This window comes from Phacochoerus africanus, chromosome 6, assembly GCF_016906955.1.
Source record: "Phacochoerus africanus isolate WHEZ1 chromosome 6, ROS_Pafr_v1, whole genome shotgun sequence".
NCBI lineage: Eukaryota > Metazoa > Chordata > Mammalia > Artiodactyla > Suidae > Phacochoerus > Phacochoerus africanus.
This window is the reverse complement of record NC_062549.1, coordinates 109,493,952-109,520,077: the sequence shown is the minus strand read 5'-3', so window position 1 is coordinate 109,520,077 and position 26,126 is coordinate 109,493,952. Positions and strand designations below refer to the sequence as shown.

General features: G+C 45.9%; 1 protein-coding gene across 3 annotated transcripts; it reads left to right on the top strand.

Annotated features, from left to right (window-relative positions):
- The first annotated feature begins 1,316 nt into the window (after positions 1–1,316).
- On the top strand, positions 1,317–25,428 carry CHI3L2 (chitinase 3 like 2). Of its 3 annotated transcripts, XM_047785042.1 has the most exons (12): positions 1,317–1,501; positions 7,803–7,908; positions 10,184–10,213; positions 10,725–10,926; positions 11,222–11,278; positions 16,763–16,913; positions 17,442–17,566; positions 18,273–18,402; positions 19,869–20,051; positions 22,888–23,004; positions 24,208–24,347; positions 24,915–25,109. In XM_047785042.1, the coding sequence occupies exons 2-12, from the start codon at positions 7,839–7,841 to the stop codon at positions 24,916–24,918; spliced, it is 1,209 nt and encodes a 402-aa protein (XP_047640998.1). In that variant the 5' UTR covers positions 1,317–1,501; positions 7,803–7,838; the 3' UTR covers positions 24,919–25,109. The 3 variants fall into 3 exon arrangements, with proteins under 3 accessions (XP_047640998.1, XP_047641001.1, XP_047641000.1); XM_047785044.1 differs by lacking the exon at positions 1,317–1,501 and having other exon boundaries at positions 24,915–25,428; XM_047785045.1 differs by lacking the exons at positions 16,763–16,913; positions 17,442–17,566 and having other exon boundaries at positions 1,321–1,501.
- Positions 25,429–26,126: the final 698 nt, after the last annotated feature.

The following is a 26,126-nucleotide window of genomic DNA, read 5'->3' as shown; positions in this document are numbered from 1 at the left end:
ACTGAGACCTGGAGTTCCTGTTGTGGTGCAGCAGAAATGAATCTGACTAGGAACCATGAGGTTGTGGGTTCGATCCCTGGCCTCGCTCAGTGGGTTAAGGATCTGGTGTTGCTGTGGCTGTGGTGTAGGCCAGCATCTACAGCTCCGATTCGACCCCTAGCCTGGGAACCTCCATATGCCGCGGGTGCGGCCCTAAAAAATAAATAAATTAATTAATTAATTAAAGGACTGAGACCTGCTCCTTCACAAGCCAGTGGGGTGATCTTTGTGATTCTTCCTACTTTGACACCTGCTCAGATTTTCCCTAAAGGCCCTTCTCTCCAACCTGCAACAAGATGAGCCCACGTCTAGGAAACTGTGCTGAGAAGAACAATGCATAAGCAAATGGGATGGGATTCATCAAAAAATCCGTAAAGTAATAAACATCTGCGCCTGGGTGTCAGGCCCCAAGGGGCTGAGGTCATGAATAAAAGGCCTCTTTTCTCCAGGAGCACTCATTTTCGGGACTTGCATTGGCAGACACATCCTGTTGCTGGTTTGGAGGTGGGGGGGGATCTGGCTCAGACACAGATGTATCCCTTTCCCAAGGTCATGTCCTTACCAGGAGAGGGTACAGCCAGGGATGAAGTTAGGTGGCAGGCTAAAGACCCAGGCATTTCAGCCTGAAGCAGGACGACTCAGATGGACACCCCTTGTTCCAGGGCTCCTGGCCAGGTTGGCCGAAGCTTTGGCAGGGCTGCGTCATGACCCAGCTTCTCCCCCTGTCCAGTCCTCCCACTTCTGCCTTCCTTTCACAGGGGATGGTTCTCCATAGATTCCTGACTTCTCATCTGTTAGTGGAGAACCTAATCTGTGACGTAGGGAACCACCACTGGGCTTTGGCAGCTACGTTCAGTCCAGGTCCCCTGCAGCCCATGCCTCGAGGTCAGGAAGTTCAGCCTGGCTCACAGGTTCTGGCTCCTCACAGCTCTCCACCCCCCCTTCTTTGCCAGTGTGACAGAGAAGGACAATGAACATCCAGAATGGGTTATAATGTTAGGTTATGACAGTACATAATGAAAATAATGTTATTTATTGACAGTCCATTCTGATCCAGGCATGATGCCGAATGTTTCACATACAAATTTAATCCCCAGGGACAATTCCCTCCTCTTTAAAGAACTTCTCTCTTCCCTGACCTATGTCTACAAAGAGTTGGGGCAGGTCCATGGGCAGGCGAGATAAAATTATCTCGGGCCCCCTCCAGGAATCGGGTCCCACCTTCTAAGCACGAGCTCCTCACAACAGCTTCCCTTTCATCTCTGGCTGGTGCTTACATCCTTCTTTTCCTCCTTCCTCCCCCAACTTTCAATTCTGCAGATCTGGCAGCCCCTGCATGGGGCCCACTCACAAATCAGAGGCACTTTCAGCGCTCAACCCCCACCCTCGAAAATAGGAAGGCAAGAAGCACTCAGCCCACATCCTGTATTTGAGCCAAGTTCCCACCAGCGGTTCAACCTAGGTAAGTCTTTATGTAACATCTTTCGGTTTCCTGCGACCTTAGTAAATACCAACCTGTGCTCCTGAGAGGTCCCTCATTCATTCATCCATTTATTGATGGCACATTACCAAGGATGGACTTGCCGTGGCCAGGGGCCAGCTGGAAGGACACTAAGGAATGGCCTATTCATTTATTCTTACCCTTTTTTATTTAACGATAGCTTACTGAGATCCCGTTCCGTTTGAAGCACAAGTTCTGAAGATATGGGGTTGGGGCGAAAACCCGTCTTGACCTCATGCTGCACTTAGTGGAATAGAGAAGGGCTGGGGTCCATGATTAAACTATTTTAATCCCGCCTCACACACAAAGTCCAGAACAATGGACAAGACGTTTTTAGTTCAGGGTTTTTTTTTTTTTTTTTTTTTTTAACTTTTATGGCTGCACCTACGGCATATGAAAGTTCCTGGGCCAGGGACTGAATCTGAGCCACAGCTGCGACCTACGCCACAACTGTGGCAACCCTGGAGCCCACTACACCGGGCTGGGGACTGAACCCTTACTTCCACTGCCGCCCGAGTCAGTGCAATTGGCTTCTGAACCCACTGTGCCATAGCGGGAACTCCTTAGTTCAGGTTTAACAGCAAAAAGGAGTTCTCAGACTGGTGAGTCGTTCTTTAATGGGGCCGGGTTTTTCTATTTAGGTCCTCTGGGTAGTTACAGGCCAACTCCTCTCACCAGGGGACAAATACCTCTCTCTGAACCTGCTCCCTCCCCTCTTTCCCAGGGACCCTGGGACACTTAGCCTCCCTCCCAGCGCCCTGCCCCGTAGCTGGGCTTCTCTCAGCACACATCCCCCGGTCTCCCCCGTCTCTCCCCCTGCCTTGAGGCACGTTAACAAAAGCCCCTTTCTGCTACATCAAGTCTAGGCCTGAACCAGGCCCCAGAAAGTCAGGCGGGGAGGCGCCAAGCCTCAGGAATGTGTGCAAGTTGGGGCAAACAAGAAAAAAACATTTTATCATATTTAGAATAGACCGGTCCTTCATCCTTTCTCTGCATTTTCTCCTTTGGCCTTTCCTGGTGTTCTCCTTCTGCTCCCTTCTCTTTTTTGGTCCATCCCTCTTTGCATCGTGAGCCAGGCCGTGAACTCATTCCTCTCTCCCTGTTCATCCTCTCAACTGTTCTGAGACAATCTGTGTCCCAGGGAGAAGCGAGGGGGTCGAGGGAGACAGCACCTGATCTCAGGACAGAAGCCCAGGTGCGGAGCCACGCGCTACCGCCAGAGGGCGCTACTTCCTCGGCCTCGCTTTTCCTCACTTCTCATAAAAAGCTCTCCTCCTTTTATTCCTTCCTCTGTCAGAACGGGGTTCTGAATTTCCCTCTCAAGCAGATCCCTAAAAGCATACATCTGAGCAAACCCTGGGTTAATAAATACCGTTTTTACCACGTTTAGGGATTCAGATCGCCCCAGCGTTGGCATTGAATCTGCCCTTATAACCAAAATGGACATCCTCACACTCACCCTTGAGGGAGGCGGTTCTTAGCTCCTTTGATGCTCCTCAAGGCTCTCGGTCACTCTTGTTCCCACCCTGACACTTGCCTGAGGTCTGGCTGCCTGCCGTCCGCGTTTCTGACTCTTCCTCTGCCCCTCAGCAAAACCCTTGCCCTCTTTTTGTTGTTGTTGTTGTTGTTGGCCATACCCATGGGCCAGGGTTCGAATCCGAGCCCCAGCCAGCTTGGACCTATGCTGAATCCTTAACCCACGGTGCCAGATGGGAATCAGACCCACACCAGGCGCTGCGGCCGTTGCCCAGGCACAGTCCTCCGTTCCACTGGTACCGCGGTGCTGTGTGGGCTTCATTCTCGGTCCCTCCGTTCTGTGTTCTGACAGACCTCTCACCTACGTCCTCTTTCCTGGGTGAGACGTGCAGAAGGTATAAATGCAGGTGGACAGATCGGACTTCTAAAAAATGTATCTAGGAGTTCCCGTCGTGGCGCAGTGGTTAACGAATCCGACTAGGAACCATGAGGTTGCGGGTTCGGTCCCTGCCCTTGCTCAGAGGGTTAACGATCCGGCGTTGCCGTGAGCTGTGCTGTAGGTTGCAGACGCGGCTCGAATCCCGCGTTGCTGTGGCTCTGGCGTAGGCTGGCGGCTGCAGCTCCGATTCGACCCCTATCCTGGGAACCTCCATCTGCTGCGGGAGCGGCCCAAAGAAATAGCAAAAAGACAAAAATAAATAAAATAAAATAAAAAATGTATCTAATTGTACAAAGAAAATATAAACAAGATATAAAGCAAACAAAATGGATTATATAAATAAATAATCAACAATTTTGAACGGTTAATTCAAAGATTAAATATGAGAGAGAAAAAATGAATGTATATAATACAGAGAAAACCCTGAAAAAGAAATACCCAAAAGATAGACAATCCAGTGGCAATGGGCAGGCAATAGTATTGGCCAATAAACAAATAAAATAATTATTCAATGTTTAATTTTTCTCTCTCTCTCTCTCTCTCTTTTTTTTCAAGGGCCACTCCTGAGGCATATGGAGGTTCTCAGATTAGGGGTCGAATCTGAGCTGTACCTGCCAGCCCATGTCACAGCCACAGCAATGCCAGATCCGAGCCATGTCTGTGACCTACACCACAGCTCGTGGCAATGCTGGATCCTTAACCCACTGAGCAAGGCCAGGGATCGAACCCACATTCTTAAGGATACTAGTCAGGCTCATTACCCCGAGCCACAATAGGAACTCCGTATTTATTTTTATTTTATTATTATTTTTTCTTTCTAAGGCCACACCTGTGGCATATGGAAGTTCCTGGGCTGGGGGTCAAATTGGAACTGCAGCTGAGGTCTTCATCACCGCCACAGCAACACTAGACCTGAGCCACATTTGTGACCTACGCCACAGCTTGCAACAATGCCGTGACCTTAACCCACTGAGTGAGGCCACGGATCGAACCCACATCCTCATGGACTCCAGGTTGGATTCTTAACCCTCTGAGCTACAACAGGAACTCCTGCAGGATGCATTCATTGAAAAAAAAAAAATGCACACAAATGGACACATGCTGTTCCAACCTGTGTTGTTCAAGGGTCCACTGTATTTACAAATTTGTCTGCACAAGTACAAGTTCCTTGAGGCAGAGAATATGCATCCCCTATAAGCTCCCAATAGCTTCTCGCAAGGTGAAGACTTTCCATAAGCTTTGCTGAACTTGGGTGCTGAGTGATTGCAAACCTTACTCCCTGCTCAGGCCTCGACCTCTCCACCCATATTTTCTGTCTCTTTCACAGAGAAATTTTCCACATAAGAAAATTTCCACATAAGAAATTTTCCACATAAGAAAATAAAAAAAAAAAAGTCATGTCTTTTATGACTGGGAGAGAGCATCAATCTAGTAAGGAAACTCTCTTAATTTAGGCTTTGAGGTCAGAATAGATACTGTAACAATAGAGCAGAAGACATTGCTTGGGACAGAATCCAGAACATGGACCTGGAAGGAGACTTTAAGAAGGTCTGAAACGACGGTCATGATCTTGATAATGAAAACAAAAATAAGATTGACTAGGTTTCCCCTTTGAGTCTTGGGGACAAATTTATTATTTTCCAGAATTAAAATAAACGGCAAGAAAAGATACATCTCTTCTACCAATAATCTTAAGACATAAATAATGCCAAGGAAGAAGAGATAAATCCTTAATTCCTTCTTTAGGTTACTGTCAGGGCCTGGTCATCTGATTAAAATACTGAGATGAACATGGCGAAGAAATGCACGCTAGCGTGCGATTCACAGGCACACTCACAAAACGCTAGGGTTACCAGGGTTACCTGGTCTAGCAAGGCAGGAAATACCTACCACACAATGGGAAGACCTCAGTTCAATTGAATAAACTAGGTGATGAGATCTAGTGGACATACTAAAAACAACCAAATTGAAGTTAGGAAGCCAGGGGTTTAATTTTTAGGTTCCATCTTTAACCAGATGTGGGATTTGGGACTGTAATTAAGCAATTCTAGGCCATGATTGTCTCTTCTCTAAAACGAGGGAATTAACATTGATAAGCAGGTTTCAATATTTTCGTTGCTGTTTTGAATAGTTCAGAACACTTTCTTCAAGTGCAAGTTTGGAGAAGCTCCATGTGTACAAACATAGAGATGAAACTACTCTGAGTGACGCTGGTGTGGGTGCTTGGAACCATCTGTTCCCACCCGGCTGCCTTTGGTGGGAATCCAAGGAATTTTAGACTCCACAAAGCTCAATGCAAATGTTGCTGGACAGGCTAATCCTTGGAATCACTGCCATGTTTGGCTGACTATGACTCAAGGATCCTAATAAAATTAATTGTTAAAAGTTGCAAATTCAGACATTCGAATTCAAGTCAATTAGGAAGAGATGGATTTTTAATAAATGCTACTGAAACATGTCACTATTTGGGAAAAAAGCTAGATCCACATCAATTTTTTAAATAAATGAACTCCGTATAGGTCAAAGATCAAAGTGTAAAAAATAAAAAACAGAACGTTAGAAGAAAACATAAGCAAGTTTTAAAATATAACCTTGAGTTAAAAAGGCCTGTTTGCTTAAGCAAGATACCAAAGCTAGAATTCGTTAAGAAAAAAAAAAAAAAAAGACTTTCAACTACTGCATATAAATTAAAACCACCATGGGCCAAAGTACCACAGACCAAATCAAAAATAGAACAACTGGGAAAATCTATTTGCATCACACTTGGCGAAGCTCTAAGATACTTCATATACAAAGTCAGGGCTAATTTACTTATTTTATAGAGCTCTTTCAAATAAAAAAAGAAATCCAGTGGAAAATGGACAAAAAATATATGCAGGCGCTGCTCTGGCAATAACCTGCGTTTGATTAATAAATGTAAACAATAACACTCATTTAAAAGAATGCAAATTAAAACAATGAGGTAACATTTGTCACCTATGAGACGGACAGAGATAACAAAGTTGAATGACGTACAAACCCTCCGGAAGGGAGTTTTACAAGAGTGCTCCAAATTTTAAAATTCCAAAACCCTTTGACCGATCAATTCTGTTGGTGATTTCTCCTATAGATAGACTCCTCCACATATAAAGAATAGACCTTTTCAAGGATGTTCATTTTAGCTATATTTTAAGTAACAAAAATGTCTAGAGATAAGCTAAATGCTTATCAATAGGAGATGATTAAGTAGAAGAAGGTGTAGCTGTATGATGAAATACAAAGAGGCCAGTAAAAAAAAAAAAAAAAAAAAGGAGGTGGACAAGGAAGGTTCTGGAATGATATCTAAGTATATTACATGGAAAAAAGGTAAGAAATGAATACCTTATGCTCCCACTTAGACATAACTCTAGATTTCTTAAAGAGTGGACAAGTGTGGCTGGTACACTGACCTGGCAGGACTTAGGGGGTAAGGTCATCAAAGCAGCTTTCCTTTTGGCCCCAGTCCCTTTAAGTTTGCTGCTCAGTGAGAGTGGTTCTGCCTTCTTCCTCCATTTTTCTGGTGACTTGTAGGTGATTACATTTCTCCAGCCACTGTACGTTGTAAACCCCATTCAATTTCCTAGCCAGTCCCAAGTGATAACCAAGACTCCAACTTGATCCAACCTTAAATCTGATCCCTTCCCCTGCCCAGCCCTGGGGTACAATTCGATGCTAACAAGTTAGTGGAGGAACCTCAATAAACATTTGTTGAGGTTTTTGTTTTTCTCGTTTCCCTTAGATCTTGTACTTAAAGACGACACAGTCAAGGTGGGGAGATGGGCATGTACACCAGTGTGTTACAGTGCGGTGTGGAGCTATGAGAGGAAATAAATTGCACTGTGAGCAGAGGAACCAGCTCCCCCAGGCCCAGGGAGAAGCAAGAGAGTCTCCACGGGGAAGGGGTTGGTGTCCTTTGAAGGTATCAGGTGAAGAAGAGCTGTAGGGTGGGACCAACTGGGATGGTAGGAGCTCTGTTTGATTAGATGAATGAGAATAAGCAGGCTGCAGATGACGTGAGTGTGAGGAGGTGAATTAAAAAGAAGACAGATCCTGAGTGATGGGGAAGGGGCATCTGGCAGCCAGAAAGTGCTAAGAGGAGGCAAACGAAAGAAGTACCATCTCCTTCCCTTCTCAGGGACCAAATTCCTTCTGGGTGACACTGGTAGAGCAGGATCGCTCAGTGGTTGTCTCCCTTGCAGCTTTTTTTTTTTTTTTGGTTGTTGGCATTGCTCAAACCTGGGTTCTATTGCCAGGAAGTTTCACAAGGCAGATTTGCCAGGGGAAGTCCCTGGCATTTCCTGTAGTTCTTGCTTCCTTCCCAAAACACAGGCTATCGAAATCTCCAGGGCATAAAAGGCCCAGAGGATGTGTGTCCTAGAAAAGCTGGCCAGGGATATGGGAGCCATCACCATGGACCAGAAGTCTCTCTGGGCAGGTGAGTGCCCGGGTGATAATGTAGCAGGAACTTAATGAGGAGAGAAGGGTCAAGGGACTTGTGGAAGAAGGGGCCATCTTTTACCTCTGGGACTCCAGTCTCTGTTCAGCTCCATATCAAGACCTGTCAAGCTAAGGCAACTGCCCTAAGGGACCATCTGATCTTTCCTAAATGGGCAAGGGGGCAGCAGTGGTCAGAGCCCTTTGGACCATCAGGGGTGTTTCCAGACTGCTTCTGCACAAAGGCCCCTCTTGTCCAGATTGGTGATAGAGTCACAGGTTTCACGGTTTATGCTTTCTTTACTTTTATTTTATTTTATTTTATTTTATTTTATTTTATTTTATTTTATTTTATTTTATTTTATTTGTCTTTTTAGGACCGCACCCGCCGGCATATGGAGATTCCCAGGCCAGGGGTCCAATCGGAGTGGTGGCTGCCAGCCTACACCAGAGCCACAGCAACGTGGGATCCGAGCCGCGTCTGCAACCTGCACCACAGCTCATGGCAACGTCGGATCGTTAACCCACTGAGTGAGGCCAGGGATCGAACCCGCAACCTCATGGTTCCTGGTCAGATTCATTAACCACTAAGCCACAACGGGAACTCCTTTCTTTACATTTTAAAACTTGGGGAAGACCCACGTTTCTCATCTGTGGCGTGGTTTGTTGGGCATAAACGTTTTCTAAAATTCTCCTTTCAGCTCTAAAGTTCTTATCCCAAACTCTGGCTTTCTTGGTAGCTGGGAATTTGGGTGAAGATGGACATGAGACTAAATAAACAGGGCTACAGATGAAGAAGGGAAGTGTCTTTGGAGGAAAAGGATCCTTTTCATTGTGTCCTTACCTCTTTCATCTTGTCTATGCTCTTGAGCCATGATGGCCCACTTGGTAATGGCAAGAGCATTCTGAGGTCCTTGTTGAAGGGCTCAGGCCTGGGTCTCCAGGGAGTCAGCACTTTGAAGAAGGGCCGGAGGCTGACCTGACAGTAGATGTGGCAACCAGAATCCTCCTACCTGAGTAGTGGGTGTGTGGCGGTCCTGCTCCCTCCCTGCTCTGCTTATAAGTGGTGTGAATCAGCAGGAGACAAACCCAGAGCCCAGCTTCTCAAGACAGCTCCGTGGAGAAGGCACCAGCTTCAGCAGCTGTCATCCAAAGTTTCACTTCATTTTTAACTGCTCTCTTCTCTGTTTTCAGACCCCCGAAATATCCTAATATAGCGAAGTCTGGGCAATGCCCTCAGGATGTGGCTCGCAGTTGAGGAGTCTTGCCTTTTGAGTGAGGTTTTCAGGACCAGGCTGGTCCTGCCCTTTCCTTCCCTTTAGGGGGGTAAATTAATTTTTATTTTATTTTATTTTATTAAAAAAAATTTTTTTTCATTTTAGGGCCACACCTATGGCATATGGAAATTCCCAGACTAGGGGTCAAATTGGAACTGCAGCTGCCAGCCTCAGCCTCAGCCACAGCCATGCCAGATCCAAGCCACATCAGCGACCTACACTGCAGCTTGAAGCAATGATAGATCCTTAACCCTCTGAGCCAGGCCAGGATTGAACCTGCATCCTCATGGATAGTAGTCGGGTTCTTAACCCACTGAGCCACAATGGGAACTCCCGGGGGAGTTAGATTAGAATGGCCTCACCAGTCCTCCCAGGGAAGGTGTCCTATGGAGAGGAGACTGCGCATGACCTCAAACTTGAACACTTAGAGCACTTCTAGAGCCAGCTCACACTCCCTGATACACTTGCCGTGTTTGAAGTGTTAGTTGTCTGTACACAGGGTGACTATGCATCTCAATTCACCCGGGATAGTTCCAGTCCAAGCTGGTGCCCCAGGGAAATGATTACCAATGTGCCTCTTCACTCTCCACAGTGTCCCACTGGACAATAAACTCAATGGTCACCTTAATTATATTCGACTCCAGATTGGACTGAGATCCCCCTGAGGGCAGGGGTGACATGGACTCTATTTTAGTTTTCCCCAGTATCCAGGACAAGGCTGAGCACAGAGCAGATGGTTCAATAAATTTTTATTGGATAAATGAATGAGCGAAGAATTTGCAGTTTAGAAAATGTTTCTGTGGAGACTCCTCAAGGTATCCAAGGGCTGGGGACCTCAAGGCCCTGCAGAGAGACCTCAGTGGCTGTGGCTGGAGTGCCTGGAGGAAATGCAGCAGCTGTGTCTTACATGTAGGCACCTCTGCCCACTCATTGCCAACAGTCTGAGACCCAAGAACCAGGTTTGGCTCAACTGATTTCCTTCCCACCCACCTCTTACAGGTTTAGTGGTCTTGCTGCTTCTTCAGGAAGGTACGTCAATGAGTCACTACATCCTGTGTCCCCTGGGCTGTGTCCTTTCTGATGATTCTGTCTCTGCTTCATTCTTTTTCTCTTGGTTACTCTCTTAGGTTCTGACGCTAACATACTGATGACTCCAAGTTTTAGTTCCATGTGTCTCTTTGTGCATCTATGACTCTGATTCTATCTTTTGAGCCTCTCCCTCTGTCTCTCTCACCCACTCATTGTTGTGCCCATCATCTCTCTGTGTACCCACTTACACCTCTGTGTCGTGCATCCATCCGTACACATCAAACCTCAGTGCCCCGTGGATGTTTTCCATATTGACAATATTTCTCCATGTATCTCTTAACTGGGGTCTGGATGCTCCAGAGCCAGCACTGAGGGTCCAGGCTGAATGATCCTCAGAGGCTCAGGCTGAAGGAGCAAAGGAGGCAATGGCATTTTGGGGAGAAACTTGTGGCAATCCGGGCTCGGAGGCCACCGCACTAGGTTCCCATTGGTTCTCTTCCCTCTACTCCAGGATCTGCCTACAAACTGGTTTGCTATTTTACCAGCTGGTCACAGGACAGGCAGGAACCGGGGAAGTTTACTCTTGAGAGCGCTGACCCGTTCCTATGTTCTCACCTCATCTACTCATTCGCCAGCATCAGTGACAACAAGGTCGTCATCAAGGACAAGAATGATGCGATGCTTTACCAGACCATCAAGAGTCTGAAAACCAAGTCAGTAGCATGGGAGTGGGGAGCACACAGGCCCTAAGACAAGAGAAGACAGCCCTAAACTGGGCCTAAGACCCTCTAACCCCATTCATTCATTCATTCATTTGCTTGTTCAATGCGCTTGGGTATAAACCTGACCCTCCCCTCCCCGCCCCCAAAGCCCCCAGCACCTCATCCTTCGCTGAACTTAGCTGCTAAGCAGCTGGGGCCCATTTATCCATATTCTAACCCTAACTTCTTAGGCAAAAATTTCCCTAGCAGCCAGTAAAGAAATAATCAGCTGCTTCTTCTACTCCAGGAACCCCAAACTGAAAATTCTCTTGTCCATTGGAGGATATCTCTTTGGTTCCAAAGGGTAAGACCATAATCTAATTTTTTCTTCATTTCCCCATGTAATTTCTCCTCCTCTTGAAACACGGAATTAAGTTTTAGAAAAGTCCTCCTGTGGCTCAGATGGTACAAGTGATCTGAATTTTTTCACAAATTGAGGCACCGCTCTGTTTTCTGGTGTCTTGGAAGGAACTCTGTAGGAGCTTAAGGCCTGGGAGAAACTGAGTTGAGAGCTGTGTTCAATAACCTCTCAGTTATTTACATGGAGGTTTTTCACCTTATGGATTATGAGAAGGTGGTTTTAGCTGGAAAATGCAGAGGGGGGTTTTTGTTTGTTTTTTGTTTTATAAAAGAGTTTAAGGGTTTTGAGGGTTTGACTTTTTACCATGAGGGTGGATTGGGTAGGTGATTTCCACTTAAACTTCAGGGTTTTTTTGTTTTGTTTTTTTGTTTGTTTGTTTGTTTGTTTGTTTTTGCTTTTCAGGGCTGCATTGAGGCATGTGGAAGCTCCCCAGCTAGGGATCAAATCGGACCTGGAGCTGCCAGCCTACACCACAGCCATAGAAACAAGGGATCCAAGCCACATCTTCGACATACACCACAGCTCATGGCAACACTAGTTCCTTAACCCACTGAGCAAGGCTGGGGATGGAACCTGCATCTTCATGGATACTATCTGGGCTCTTAACTCGCTGAGCCACCATGAGAACTCCTAAAATTCAGTTCTTGACCAGCAGCTGTCAGTGGACCATTTCCTGGGTCAAGGTTGTACAGCCAGATGGCCTGACGTGCAGGGCAGCATAGGAGGCAATTGGGTCTATTTTGCTTAAAAACTAAGTAGCTATGGAGTTCCCGTCGTGGCGCAGTGGTTAACGAATCCGACTAGGAACCATGAGGTTGCGGGTTCGGTCCCTGCCCTTGCTCAGAGGGTTAACGATCCGGCGTTGCCGTAAGCTGTGCTGTAGGTCGCAGACGCGGCTCGGATCCTGCGTTGCTGTGGCTCTGGCATAGGCCGGGGGCTACAGCTCCGATTAGACCCCTAGCCTGGGAACCTCCATATGCTGCGGGAGCGGCCCAAAGAAATAGCAAAAAGACCAAAAAAAAAAAAAAAAAGCTAAGTAGCTATTAGCATGAGACATACATTATAAATTATAATTCACAGGAAAATGATATGCTATTTATATCGAGCTGAATAAATACAAATGTGTTAGGAAGAAAGGCACCTTTTTGAAATCTTCAAATACGGTTAATCTAATTTTGAACTTCCTCTGCTTTGATTTTTTTTAAAGTGCTATCATTTTTAAAAGTCCAAAGATCTTAATCTCAGCAGCAGAGGCTTTCAGCTTTCACAGGAAGTTTGATAAGACATCTTCCTCATGCAGCTGGTCAGTACTCTTCACAGCCTGAGCAAGTAGAGGCAAGACAGAGCATTAGAAGACCTCTGTAGGTGAGAGACCTAGGGAAAGTTAACACATCACCATGAGCTCAGTTTACCCACCTGTAAAATGTATATCACATCTATTTCATAAGTTGGTTGCAAGGATTTTGAATGAGGTTATTTATGTCACATGACCAACTTAGTAATCAATAGTAAATGTCCATTATCTCCTACTTTTTTCTTCTTCTTCTTTCTTTGGTCTTTTTTTTTTTTTTTTTAAGAGCCACATTTGAGGCTTATGGAGGTTCCCAGGCTAAGGGTTGAATCGGAGCTGTAGCCACCAGCCTACATCAGAGCTACAGCAACATGGAATCCGAGCCTCGTCTGTGACCTATACCACAGCTCACAGCAACGATGGATCCTTAACCCACTGAGGGAGGCCAGGGATTGAACTCGCAACCTCATGGATGCTAGTTGGGTTCACTAACCACTGAGCCACGACAGGAACTGATTTCTTCTTCTTTTATCTCAAATAGTTTCATCTACAAAATAAGAGGGTTGACCTAATTAACTTCTCTGGTCTCTACCAGCTTGAAAATTATAGAGTACTTCACAACGCAATTTCTACACACAGAAAGAAAAAAAATCAATCTAATTTTTTTTTTTTTTTTTTTTTTACGGCCGCACCTGCAGCATATGGAAGTTCCCAGGCTAGGGGTCGAATCAGAGCTGCAGCTGGTGGTCTATACTACAGCCATAGCAATGCAGGATGTCTGTGAGCTACGGCAATGCCCGATCCTTAACCCACTGAGCGAGGCCAAGGATTGAACCCACATCTTCATGGATACCAGTCGGGTTCATAACCTGTTGAGCCACAATAGGAACTCCCTAACTTATTTGGTTCTGTGTTAACCTCATAATGAACTCCTTTTAGTTATTAATGGGGTCTATGGCAACTATCCTGGGAGGCAGCTATGCCCACCACTACACCACCAATGCTACTATAACAACTATCCTGATTCCCAAATTCTCTTTCATTCCTAATACTTGCTTATTTTTGATTGAATTAAAAATATCTTCATTCATTCATTCTTACATGCACTCATTCATTCATTCAATAAATAATTTACTGAGAGCTTACTGTGTTTCAGTTTAGTGGTTAAAAGTAGGGCTTGGCCGGAGTTCCCGTCGTGGCACAGTAGTTAACAAATCCGACTAGGAACCAAGAGGTTGCGGGTTCGGTCCCTGGCCTTGCTCAGTGGGTTAAGGATCTGGCATTGCCATGGGCTATGGTGTAGGTCGCAGACGGGGCTCGGATCCCGCGTTGCTGTGGCTCTGGCGTAGGCCGGTGGCTACAGCTCCAACTGGACCCCTAGCCTGGAAACCTCCATGTGCCGCGAGAGCAGCCCAAGAAATGGCAAAAAGTCAAAAAAAAAAAAAAAAAAAGAAAAGAAAAAGAAAAATGTAGGTCTTGGGAGACAGACAGACACATTTGGTTTGGGTTTCTTTTTAGCTATATGCAAATTATATGCAAGTTGCATGACTTTGGGCAAATTTCGTCAACAATTCTATGCCTCATTTTTTTTTTTAAAAGCTATACAATGAGGAAAATAGCAGCATCAACCCTCAGGCTGATGTTGTGAAGGCAGGCAATGTAAGCAAACTTTTTACGTGGTGCTGATGTGCAATAAGGGTTCTAATAATTACTGTTAAATATTAATGTTGTGCTTATTATTAGGTAAATGTTGAGCCTTGTGCAAGGTGTTATGCAGAATACTTAAAAATGTGTAACACACAGACTTGCTTTAAGGAACAAATTAGTAAATTTCTATGAAATGGTTGCCTTTCCTAAAATTGGGGGCTTCTTCCCTGAGCACTAGATGCAACTGCTCTCTAAAGTGGGTGTTCCTTGCTGTTTTTTCCAGTCATTGTAAGCACTTTTGAAACACAGGAGAAAAGTTACAAGCCTATTTCTACCATAGTGTTTGGACAAGGGACAGTTTTGTTTTGTTTTTCCTCCACTGTGCTGCTGAGAGGTATGCAGGAACCAAAACCTCAGTTTAACATGGAAACAAAATGAGTTCGAGACTCTAAATTTGCCTGGGGTGGGAGGTGTTGTGAGAGGTGGGAAGTGATACAAGTCAAATGATATGTTATCTGGAATATACCAATATCTTATCTGCAGCTTTGGATTTTAAACGCTATTCGTGCTTCCGTGTGGGCAGCTAAGCATCGGCTTCCCTGCTCAAGAATTCTGGTTCAGGAGTTCCCATCGTGGCTCAGCGGAAACGAATCCGACTAGGAACTATGAGGTTGTGGGTTCAATCCCTGGCCTTGCTCAGAGGGTTAAGGATCCCGCATTGCTGTGAGCTGTGGTGTAGGCCAGCAGCAACAGCTCTGATTAGACCACTAGCCTGGGAACCACCATATGCCCCGAGTGTGGCCCTAAAAAGACAAAAGACAAAAAGAAAAAGAAAAAAAAAAAAGAATTCTTGTTCAGATGAAAGCCCTTGAGGGACAGCTGCTTTCAGGGTCCTCCTGTCTTTTCATCAGAAGCCCTGGGGCTGGGGAGATCTGGGTTGCTTATTTGTAATTGGATTGCGGAGTTCCCGTCATGGCACAGTGGTTAACGAATCTGACTAGGAACCATGAGGTTTCAGGTTCAACCCCTAGCTTCGCTCAGTGGGTTAAGGATCTGGTGTTGCTGTGAGCTGTGGTATAGGTTGCAGACGCGGCTCGGATCCTGCTTTGCTGTGGCTCTGGTGTAGGCCGGCGGCTGCAGCTCCAATTAGACCCCTAGCCTGGGAACCTCCATATGCTGCAGGAAGCAGCCCTAGAAAAGACCAAAAAAAAAAAAAAAATGTAATTGGATTGCTTGTTTGGGGAGCTTGAAGTCCTTATGAAGTCCAGCTCTGCTTTTATGAAGCTTTCCCAAAGGTGATCACGTTGAGATACCTGAGGCAAGATCACTTCCTTCAATCCCATTTTAGAGATGTCCAGACAGGAAGCCAGAGAGCTGCTTAGTAACAAAGAGGTCAATAGAAAAGACTCTGACCTGGGACTCGAACTCAGATCTCCTGACCCTAAGCTCACCACGCTGCAAACTGCTTTTTCAAGGGTATAAGATGTTAAAGAAAATCAGAGCTGAACTGTAGTGAAAGAGGTAAACACAGATGTTATTCAGGAAGTATTATAATGGGGAAAAGAGATCTCGGTACTGTACTGAGCTCAATTTCTGGATGCAGCTCAGGCAAGTGGGGATTTATAGCCAAGGAGCAGGTGGGGGGTGGGAGTCAGTGGATGAGAAATTACTAAGAGGACACATTAGGGCTAGAGGGATTCTTGCTAAACTGACCCAGCGGAACTCTTGCTGAAGACAGGGCCAGGGTGATCAGATCTCACTGGGGGAATGGTAGGGGGTGAGAAATTTGATCAGATATCAAGGATGATCGATATCAAGGATGGAGGAGTCTCATTAAACTGCTTTAGAATTCTTGCTAAAACTGGACTCTGCAACGACAGTCGAGAACCGCAAGGTCAAGACCTAGTTGAGAAGAGGATTCAGAAGAGCCTGACTAAAGTTTAGTCAAGGAGAGGAGTTCCCATTGTGGCTCAGTAGATTAAGAGCCCGACATAGTCTTCATGAGGATATGGGTTCAATCCCTGGTCTTGCTCATTGGTTTAAGGATCTGGCTTTGCCACAGGCTGCGGTGTAGGTTACAGATGCAGCTTGGATCCTGCATTGCTGTGGCTGTGGTGTAGGCCGGCAGCTGCAGCTCCAGTTCAGTTCCTATCCTGGGAACTTCCATATGCCACAGGTGCGGCCCTAAAAAGACAAAAAAAAAAAAAAAAAGGTTTGATCAAGGAGAGTCTTTGTTGGAAGGCTGCAGGCAGGTCTGCAGAGAGCTCAGTCTTCCTCTGCCTGACCTGACCTGACAATGTTCTGGTCCAACGATTTTTTCTCTCCCCGTCCCTTTCTCTCCTCATCTGCTCCAAAGGGGGCAGGGGTTGGGAGAGACAAAAGTGCGAAAATATTGGGGGAGGGAAGACAGTTTCAAGAATTTGGTGAAAAATACCTTGTGCTACGGAAATTACTTCTTTTTAAGAAACACCTGTATTGCTTGTACCCAGGTTCCATCCCATGGTGGATTCTTCTAAATCACGCTTGGAATTTATCAATTCGGTAATCCCGTTTCTGAGGAACCATAACTTTGATGGGCTGGATATAAGCTGGATCTACCCAGATGTGAAAGACAACTCTCTTTTCATTGTGCTGATTCATGTAAGACAAACTCTGCAGTGCCCTCGGTACCTTAACCAGCAGAACCCATGGCCTCACTGGGAGAGAAAAAGGAAGAGACTGGCTCTACTTGAAAGACGGCTTCTTCCTTCCAGAAGCCCCCACTGATGGAGGAAAAGCCTTGGTCCCAGTTTAGGGCAAGGACAGCATCAAAGAACAGAGCATCCTTCTACAATAAACAAGACTAAAACAATGCAACACCCATGTAAAAGGGTAGAGGGTCACTGAATCTCCAGAGGTAGTCTCATAGAGGTTCTGTCAGTTAGATCAGAAAACCTATAAGAAGGAAACCCAGATATGGTTTTTCCTGGGTACTATGAGATTGGTGGTCCTCTTGCCTCATGCAATTTCCTGAACACGAGGCAGGAATCATCCCCATGTGAGAATGGGGAGAAAGGGGTTGATCATACCATCTACTGCGGTTCTAGAAACTTCATGTCAGGCAAGAACCTTAACACTACTCTGGGAGGAACTGACCTCTTGTGGGATTTTTTGTTCTGGTTTTCGTAGGAGTTGGCAGAAGCCTTTCAGCAGGACTCTGTAAAATCCAGCAAAGAAAGGCTTCTCTTGACTGCAGGAGTTTCCGCAGGAAGACAGATAATTGATAACAGCTATCAGATCAAGAAATTGGCCAAGTGAGTGCATTGGACCGGCCCCTTCATCTCTCTGCCTCCTGCCTGGTCCAGGCAAGAGATGTGTGTCGGGATGTCTGAGCAATGAAGGGAGGAGAGAGCACGGAGGTCACTGTCCTAACCACATCATCCAGCCAGGAACTTCTTCACGGCTAATTTCAATCCTTCTAACAGCATCCAGTGCCCTGAACAAAGACGTCTACAGTTGATCCTTGAACAAAGTGGGAGTTAATCCAAGTGTAATTTATTATTTCTTCAATTTAATTTTATTTTGGGGGGGGCCGCATCTGCACCATATGGAAGTTCCCAGGCTAGGGGTTGAATCAGAGCTACAGCTGCTAGTCTATACCACAGCCACAGCCAGGCCAGATCTGAGCCTTGCCTGCAACCTACACTGCAGCTCACAACAATGCTAGATGCTTAACCCACTGAGTAGGGCCAGAGATCCACCTGAGTTCTCATGGATACTAGTTGGGTTCGTTACCACTGAGCCACAGTGGGAACTCCTGGGTATAATTTATAGTCAGCCTTGGTTCCTTTGAGTTTGTGGATTCGACGAACCTTCAGCCATGTAGTACTACAGTATTTACGGTTGAAATATACATTTAGCAAGTGGCTGTGCAGTTGAAACCCTCCTGTTCAAGGGTCAACTGTAATTGTTTCTACTTCTGCTCATCACAGAATCTTTTCCTTTGCTTTGGCCATCTAGAGAACTGGATTTCATCAACCTCCTGTCTTTTGACTTCCATGGGTCTTGGGAAAAGCCCCTCGTCACTGGCCACAACAGCCCCCTGAGAAAGGGGCAGCTAGACAGAGGAACAACCTCCTACTACAATGTGGTGAGTCATACAGAGGAGGTGTGGTGGGACACGGGCTGTGGGGTGACGCTGAGGAGACTGCAGCTCCTCCACAGTCACTTCTGTCTTGAACTGAGAAAGGACTCAAGTAACCCTGGAAGCTGGTGAGAACAGAGAAAAGCTTTGACCAGGCACTGGTAAAGCATCACCTGGAAAATGTTAGAGGACCTCGTAGTTGAAGTGCTCTAGGCTTTGACTATGGCCCAGGGTGTCGGCCACTGTGGGCCTCTCTGGATTCTGCATCCCTGATAGATTTCCTGGTGCCCACAGAGCACTTGGTCCTCTCCTGTGTCCATCCATATTCCCTATTTATTTATTTTGCTTTTTAGGGCCACACCTGCAGCATATGGAAGTTTCCAGGCTAGGGGTTGAATCGGAGCTACAGCTGCTGGCCTACACCACAGCCACATCAACACGGGATCCCCAACCCACCGAGCAAGGCCAGGGATCAAACTCTCATCCTCATGGATCCTTGTTGGGTTCGTTAACGGCTGAGCCACGAGGGGAACTCCCCATATTCCTTATTTAAATTGATCTTCAAAACAATCCTGTGCGCTTGGCTGGTCAGGAATCATTACTTTCACTTCCCAGATGATAAAATGGAAGCCTGGCAAGTTCAATGGCTATTCAAGGTCATGCTGAGGTGAGGGTCCTGAAGAGTAGTAGAAAATGGAAAATCCAAGGGGAAAATGTCATTAAAAAATTTTTGCTGTGGTGGTGGTACATATATATGAACTTGTATAAATGTATAAAAACATATAAATAGGAAGACAGTTACAATTACAAAATTGATCAGTCCAAAGATGGGTATTCTGATTTCTAGTCTGGGTTTTTTCCCCAACGACTCTGTGTAATCAAGTCTCATCAGCCTCCTTCCTCTCTCTTGACTTTCTTTGAGGACGAGGTGACATATCCTCATCTTCCCTAACCCCCTGTTTTAGGGCAGGGGGTTTAGGGCAGTAAGGCCCAAACTAGCCTCTTACCTCCCAACCTGGCCTCTCGAATCCAATGTCTTTGATCACCGAGGCCATCAATGGCTCTGATGTCATTGATGTCGAGGCCTCGCAGACTAGGGTGTGATGGTCACGTTCCCTCCGCCTTCATTGGTAACACAATTGTGTAGACAAACTCCATAGGCGATTGACTCAAAGGGGAAAGAAAGATGGAGACGAACTCGATTTCATATTTTCTAGGTCATTTACCTGACTTCTTTTATGATCCACTGTTCATTTTTCTTTCCTAATCAGAAAAGGCTGAATTGGTCTCCTAGCACTGAAGAGCATTAAGTACATTAGGATAAGGACTCTGGTTCTGGTGGTACCCTCCAGTCACTCGTGCAGACAAGAAATCAAGGCGTCACCTCTGTGAAGTCTGGGATGGAGGCTCAGAAAGACCTGACACCTTTCCTTCCCCTACACACTGGCCCTCAGTCTACCTTCTCTTTCTAGGAATATGCTGTGGGATACTGGCTAAATAAGGGGATGCCTGCAGAGAAGGTGGTCATGGGCATCCCAACATATGGACGTTCCTTTACCCTGGCCTCTGCAGAAACCGCCGTGGGGGCCCCTGCCTCTGGTCCGGGAGCTGCTGGCCCCATCACTGAGTCTTCAGGCTTCCTGGCTTATTATGAGGTACTTGGAACTTCCCTATGCCTTTGGCCTCCCTGATGTCTGGACAGGGTTTCCAGCTTCAGTCTGGCTGTAATAGAGTAACACATCCTGAGTGCTGGGAAGGGAAGTACAACAGTCCTCCTGGGACTTAGAAGAGGAGCTCCTCATTCAGTCTTGGGAGGGGATCAGGGAATGCTTCCTGGAGGAAGCAACATTAGCTAAAGTCAGAGAGGAGCTGGAGTTAGTGAGGAATGGGGGTGGGGAGAGCAAGTATGGGGGATTGAAAAAGGGAGACTGTAACTAAGTTGATGGCAACACCATTTTTACTAAGTTGGGAAACATAGGAGAAGGGGTGAAGTGGCCATTAGTTCCAATCATGAGACTAATTTTGGACATTCTGAGTTTGAGGAGCAAGTGGGACATCCGAATGTCCGTGAGCCTAATGGAGTGGTTAGGAGTTCCCGTTATGGCGCAGTGGTTAACAAATCTGACTAGGAACCATGAGGTTGCAGGTTCGATCCCTGGCCTCGCTCAGTGGGTTAAGGATCCAGCATTGCTGTGAGCTGTGGTGTAGGTCGCAGATGCGGCTCTGATCTGGCATTGCTGTGGCTGTGGTGTAGGCCAGCATCTACAGCTCCGATTAGACCACTAGCCTGGGAACCTCCCTCCATATGCAGCGGGAGCAGCCCTAAAAAAGGCAAAAAGACAAAAAAAAAAAAAAGGAGTGAGTGGTTAGATATATGCGTTTATCACAGGAGGCCAGTAGATTCTAAAATTATCAGCATAAAGATGGTATTTGAAACCAAAGCATGTGTGAGAAGTGACAAGATCCAGGGAGCTCCTGCACCCAAGAGATGGGCAGAGGAAGAGGAGCCCATTAAAGAAACTGGCAAGACTAGTGAGGAGGTAGGAGGAACCTATATTGAAGACCTTAGAGAACTGGCTGTTTGAAGAAGAAAGGAGTGGTAGTTTTCTTTCAGTGCAGTGGGTTAAGGATCTGGCATTTTCACTGCATCAGCTTGGGTCATTTCTATGGTGAGGATTCAATTCTTGACCCAAGAACTTCCATGTGACGTAAGTGTGGCAAAAAAATAGAAGAAGGAGGAGGAGGAGGAGAAGACAAAGAAGAGGAGGAGAAGGGGGAGGAAGAAGGGGAAGAAGAGGGAGGGGAAGGGGAAGAGGGGGAGGAGGAGGAGAAGGAAAAAAGTCATGGGTAAGTGCGTCAGATTCTGTCTAGAAGTCAGATAGACCTAATACCTCAGTGGTATCAAACGAAGCTTCATCTGATCAGACCATCATTTCTTTCTGCCCCTAAATCTGGAAAAAAATTTTTTTAAATACAGGAAACATTAAGAATTAAACAATAATTCAACCAAGAAAAAATACTGGGACCCTCCCATGTTGCAAACACTGGGTACTGTGGGAGTTAGAAATAAGTAATTCTTTATCCTTGACTCGGAGGGTTTACTGTCCAGGTGGGAAGAATGTAGAATACAAATATAACTAGTTAAACAAGAGTTTAAAAACAAGATGACCATAATAGTACAATCACTTAAGTAAGTATTGCAAAACAAGAAGTGATTAAGCGGCCAATGAGTGGTCAATGTGGAGGGCCATGAATTCAGAGATGGGTGACTGGGGAAGGCTCCATAGAAGAGGAGAGATAGGTATTGGGCTTTAAAGGATGGGTAGGAGTTTGACCAGGTAAATAAAGAATAGTATTCTCCATCTTGGTTTCCCCTTGGTATCCTGGTCTGGCCTCTCATCACTGGTATGGGCAGGCCATGAACCCATATGGAGGGACGTGGCATCCAATGAGATACTCAAGGATGTTCAATTTTTCCTCTCACTCTCACAGGGGAATGATTGAGGCACCCTCAGTTCAGTTGGCAAGGGGAAAGGGGCACGTGTCACCATGAGAATCCTCATTGAAACTCAGAGTGCCTGACATTGAAGGGAGGGAGAGGAGATGACCTAGGTTCCTCTAGGATGAGAGCAACACACTTAATAGAAGGGATAAGAGAAGTCATTGCTCGAGTCTGCTGGTAGGATTTTAGTGAAACCACAGGATACGCACTCCCCTATTTCATGGAAAATTTAATTTGACTGTTGAGTTTATCACCCTAGATCATTATAACTTTGACAAATTGATTTTATTTGCTTAAACATTCAACTTTCCATTTTTCACCCTCATTGAGGCCATCATGCGTGTAAATAATCCCCAAAGAGTGAGCAATCCAAAATGAGTTTTCTATGTGACCCTAAAATGCATTTTTTCCACTGAAGATTTATCTTTTAAAGTAGCTTTTTGTTATGCTAACACAAAGGGAAAATAGCTAGAGATACAAGTGGGGATCCCAGGATAGGCACGTTGGCAACGGGAAGGGAGAGTAGTGGGATTGAGGCGAGTGCAAAATGGGAGTGATGGAGATGGTCATTAGAACACTACTTATTTGTAAAACACTTTACTGTTTCAAAGGGTTTTTTTTTCTTCCCTAATATTTGATTCTAACAACACTACTGTAAAGTAGGCATACCAGAGACATAATTGTTTCCATTTTGCAAATGAAGAAGTGGGAAGATTTACCCGTCAGAGCTGAGGTCTGATGTGGAGCTCAAGTACTCTCTGACCTCTCACTCTTTATGGCTCCTCCCAGGGAGACCTTAGCACCAACAGTTTCCAAGGCTTCACCCTGGACCATCCATTCTGCACATTGTATCTGGTCATTTCTCTCACTGATCCCTGCAGTAAAGATTCTGATATTGTCCCCAAGACCCGTGGCTTACCTGCCCTTTCTATCTCTAAACTTCAAGAAGAGCCCATTACTGACCTTCCTGTTCCTTCTCCCCCTGCCAGATCTGCCAGTTTCTGCAAGGCGCCAAGATCGTGAGGCTCCAGGATCAGCAGGTTCCCTACGCAGTCAAGGGGAACCAGTGGGTGGGCTACGATGATGTGGAGAGTGTGGAGTCCAAGGTAGGTAGGCAAGACGTCCTGAGACAGCAGCCCACTCATTTGGGTGGGCAGTGGGGTGTATGGTCAAATGTCTCAGACTCTGTGTGGAAGATGAGAAGCCTCTGGAGCTCCATTCTAGGATGGGATCCAGTGGTCCATTGTGGCCCAAGTCTAGCAGTGACTGTAAGCCACACCTATGATCAGCTATCTAAGGTCCATATAGGAGAAATGGAAAGGATGCAAGAAAGAATTAAGAATAAGAGGAGGAGTTCTCTTGGGGATCAGTAGGTTCAGGATCCCCTGTTGTCACTGCAGTATCTCAGGTTGCCGTGGTATAAGTTCGATGCCGGGTCCAGGAATTTTAACATGCCACGGGTGCAGCCAAAAAAAATAAAAAATAAAAATAAAGGGAGAATCAAGGAATGGAGAGAAGGTAGGAGTGAGGATAAGGGAGAGGGAAAAAAGGAGACATTGGTGTCGATATAGAGTAGTTAGCCAACTTGCCCATCATCTCAGGACAAACCCTTCAGTCTTCTCATGGGTTACCTCTCAAAAGCCTCCAGATTTCTGAGCCTACTGGTTCTTTGGCCTTGCTAAGACATTTGTTTGCCTTCCAGGCTGACAGCAGGACAAAGGCATCAGTGTCATTCACACCCCAATGATAACTGGAACCTTGCTGGTGGTTTCCTAGTTTCTATTTTATTATTATTGTTATTATTATTTTGCTTTTTAGGGCTGCACCTGAGGCATATGGAAGTTCCCAGGCTAGGGGTCGAATCAGAGCTGCAGCTGCCAGCCTACGCCACAGCCACAGCAATGGTGGGATCTGAGCTTCATCTGCAACCTGTACCACAGCTCAAAGCAACACTGATCCCCAACCCACTGAGCAAGGCCAGGGATAGAACCTGCATCTTCATGGATTCTAGTAGGATTTGTTTCTGCTGCACCACAAAGAGGTTTCCCAGTTTCTACTCCTCATCCTGGAGCCTCTAATGTTTCAGAGCCTCAGAGAACACTGAACCTGGGATGTGGTTAATAGTGGGTGGCCCTCTCTTCATCTTATAATCCACCCTGAGCTCCCTTCCCTTCAGGGAGTTCCCGACTCCATAAGCACTAAGTCTACCACTGCCTTCTAAGCTCAAACCCTCATCTGAAGCTGACTTGGGTCATGGGCCTTTAAGGGCCTCTTCTAAATTTTGCATTCCTTTTTTGTGCCTCCCGCAGGTTCAGTTCCTAAAGAGTCTAAACCTGGCAGGGGCCGTGATTTGGTCTATTGATATGGATGACTTCACTGGCAAATCCTGCAGCCAGGGCCCCTACCCCCTTGTTCAAGCCGTCAAGAGAAGCCTTGGCTCCCTTGGAAGGTAACAGAGCCTGAGACAGCCTGGGAGTGGGCGGAGAGCTGGGCAGAGCAGGACATAGGAGTCTGGAGGAGACCATCTTCACATATTTGGATTGATCCAGTCTCATGTTCCTTTGGGCCTTTTGCCTTGTTTTCTTATTGATTAGGTTGGTTCTGTCCTTTTGGTGGGCTTCCCATGCAATAACTGTAATAACTTGGCTACCACTTAAAGAGCACCACCTGAGCTAAGGGTTTTTCTTTTCACATAGAGCAGAGATAAACATTTTCTCCACCACAATTCTTCATTACAAAATCATCAGCCTGTTTTAATTTTCTCAATCAAAAAAAAAAATCTGGCTTTATACCTCCAACTCACGGATGAGAAATGCAGACTCATCAATTACCATTTTTGCTCCTGTTCTTTCCCATCCACGGTTGATCTTACTTTAATATAGACATTCAGGAGGTCTCAGGGGTCATTAGGGATGACCAAGCTCATCTATTGCCTTAATGGCAGGTGGTTTGGCTGCTGCTTCATCCCTGGACCCCAGGTTCCCTAGGTGAATCATATGTATATCCTCTCGTACAGGTGAGAACCATTGCTGCCCAACCAGCCATGCTGACATCCGTTGCAGTGGAGGAGCAGGAGACTGGGAGTCACTGCCAATAGACAACTGGAGAAGACTGGCCGTGTTGTCCTGGAGAAGGGCTCGGACAGTGTGCAACCTCCTAGACTAAGCTGTATTTTTATTATTACAGTTGATTTACAATGGTCTGTCCGTTTCTGCTGTACAGCAAAGGGACTCAGCCGCACATACATATACACTCTTTTTCTCGTATTATCTTCAATCCTGCTCCATCACAAGTGACTGGATGTAGTTTTCTGTGCTGTACAGTAGGACCCTATTGCTTATCCATTCTAAATGTCATAGTTTGCATCTACTATCCCCAAACTCCCAGGCCATCCCACTCCCTCCCCTCTTTGAGCCCATATTGACTATCAGGCTAAAGGAGGAAGGGGTCAACACACTTGAAAAACAGGGCAACCGCAAATCAAAACCAAATAATACATTCACAAAAACTAAAAAGAAGGGAACACAAGCTGAAAATAAAAGGAAATCATCCAACCAAAAAAAGAAAGGAACAAAGGAGAAACATAGAAGCAACTGGAGAACAACGTTTAAAATGGCAATAAAAACGTATTTATTGGAGTTCCCGTCGTGGCTCAGTGGTTAACGAATCTGACTAGGAACCATGAGGTTACGGGCTCGATCCCTGGCCTTGCTCAGTGGGTTAAGGATCTGGCATCGCTGTGAGCTGTGGTATAGGTTGCAGATGCGGCTGGGATCCCGCATTGCTGTGTCTGTGGTGTAGGCCGGTGGCTGCAGCTCTAATTAGACCCCTAGCCTGGGAACCTCCATATGCTGCAGGAGTGGCCCTAGAAATGGCAAAAAGACACACACACACACAACGTGTTTATCAGTAATTACCTTAAATGTCAATGGACTGAGTGATCCAATCAAAAGACACAGAGTAGCAGACTGGATTGAAAAAAAACCAAGAGCCTACAATCTGCTGCCTACGAGACTCACCTTAGGGCGAAGAATACACACACATTGAAAGTGAGAGGATGGAAAAAGATACTTCAAGCAAATAGAAAAGACAGGAAAGTGGAGTTGCAATACTCATATCAGATGAAATAGTCTTTTGTTTCCAGGCTTAACTTATAGCTGAGCAGGCAAGGTGACCTTGCTGTCTGCTCCTCTGCTGGAGTTGTTGGGTGGGATTCTTGGAGGTTAGG

Excerpts from the sequence above, each read along its gene's own strand:
- CHI3L2 (XM_047785044.1), top strand. The coding sequence starts at position 7,839 with ATGTGTGTCCTAGAAAAGCTGGCCAGGGATATGGGAGCCATCACCATG. Across the intron at positions 10,214-10,724 it reads CTTGCTGCTTCTTCAGGAAG|GATCTGCCTACAAACTGGTT; the intron begins GTACGTCAATGA and ends CCTCTACTCCAG. Across the intron at positions 11,279-16,762 it reads TATCTCTTTGGTTCCAAAGG|GTTCCATCCCATGGTGGATT; the intron begins GTAAGACCATAA and ends GCTTGTACCCAG.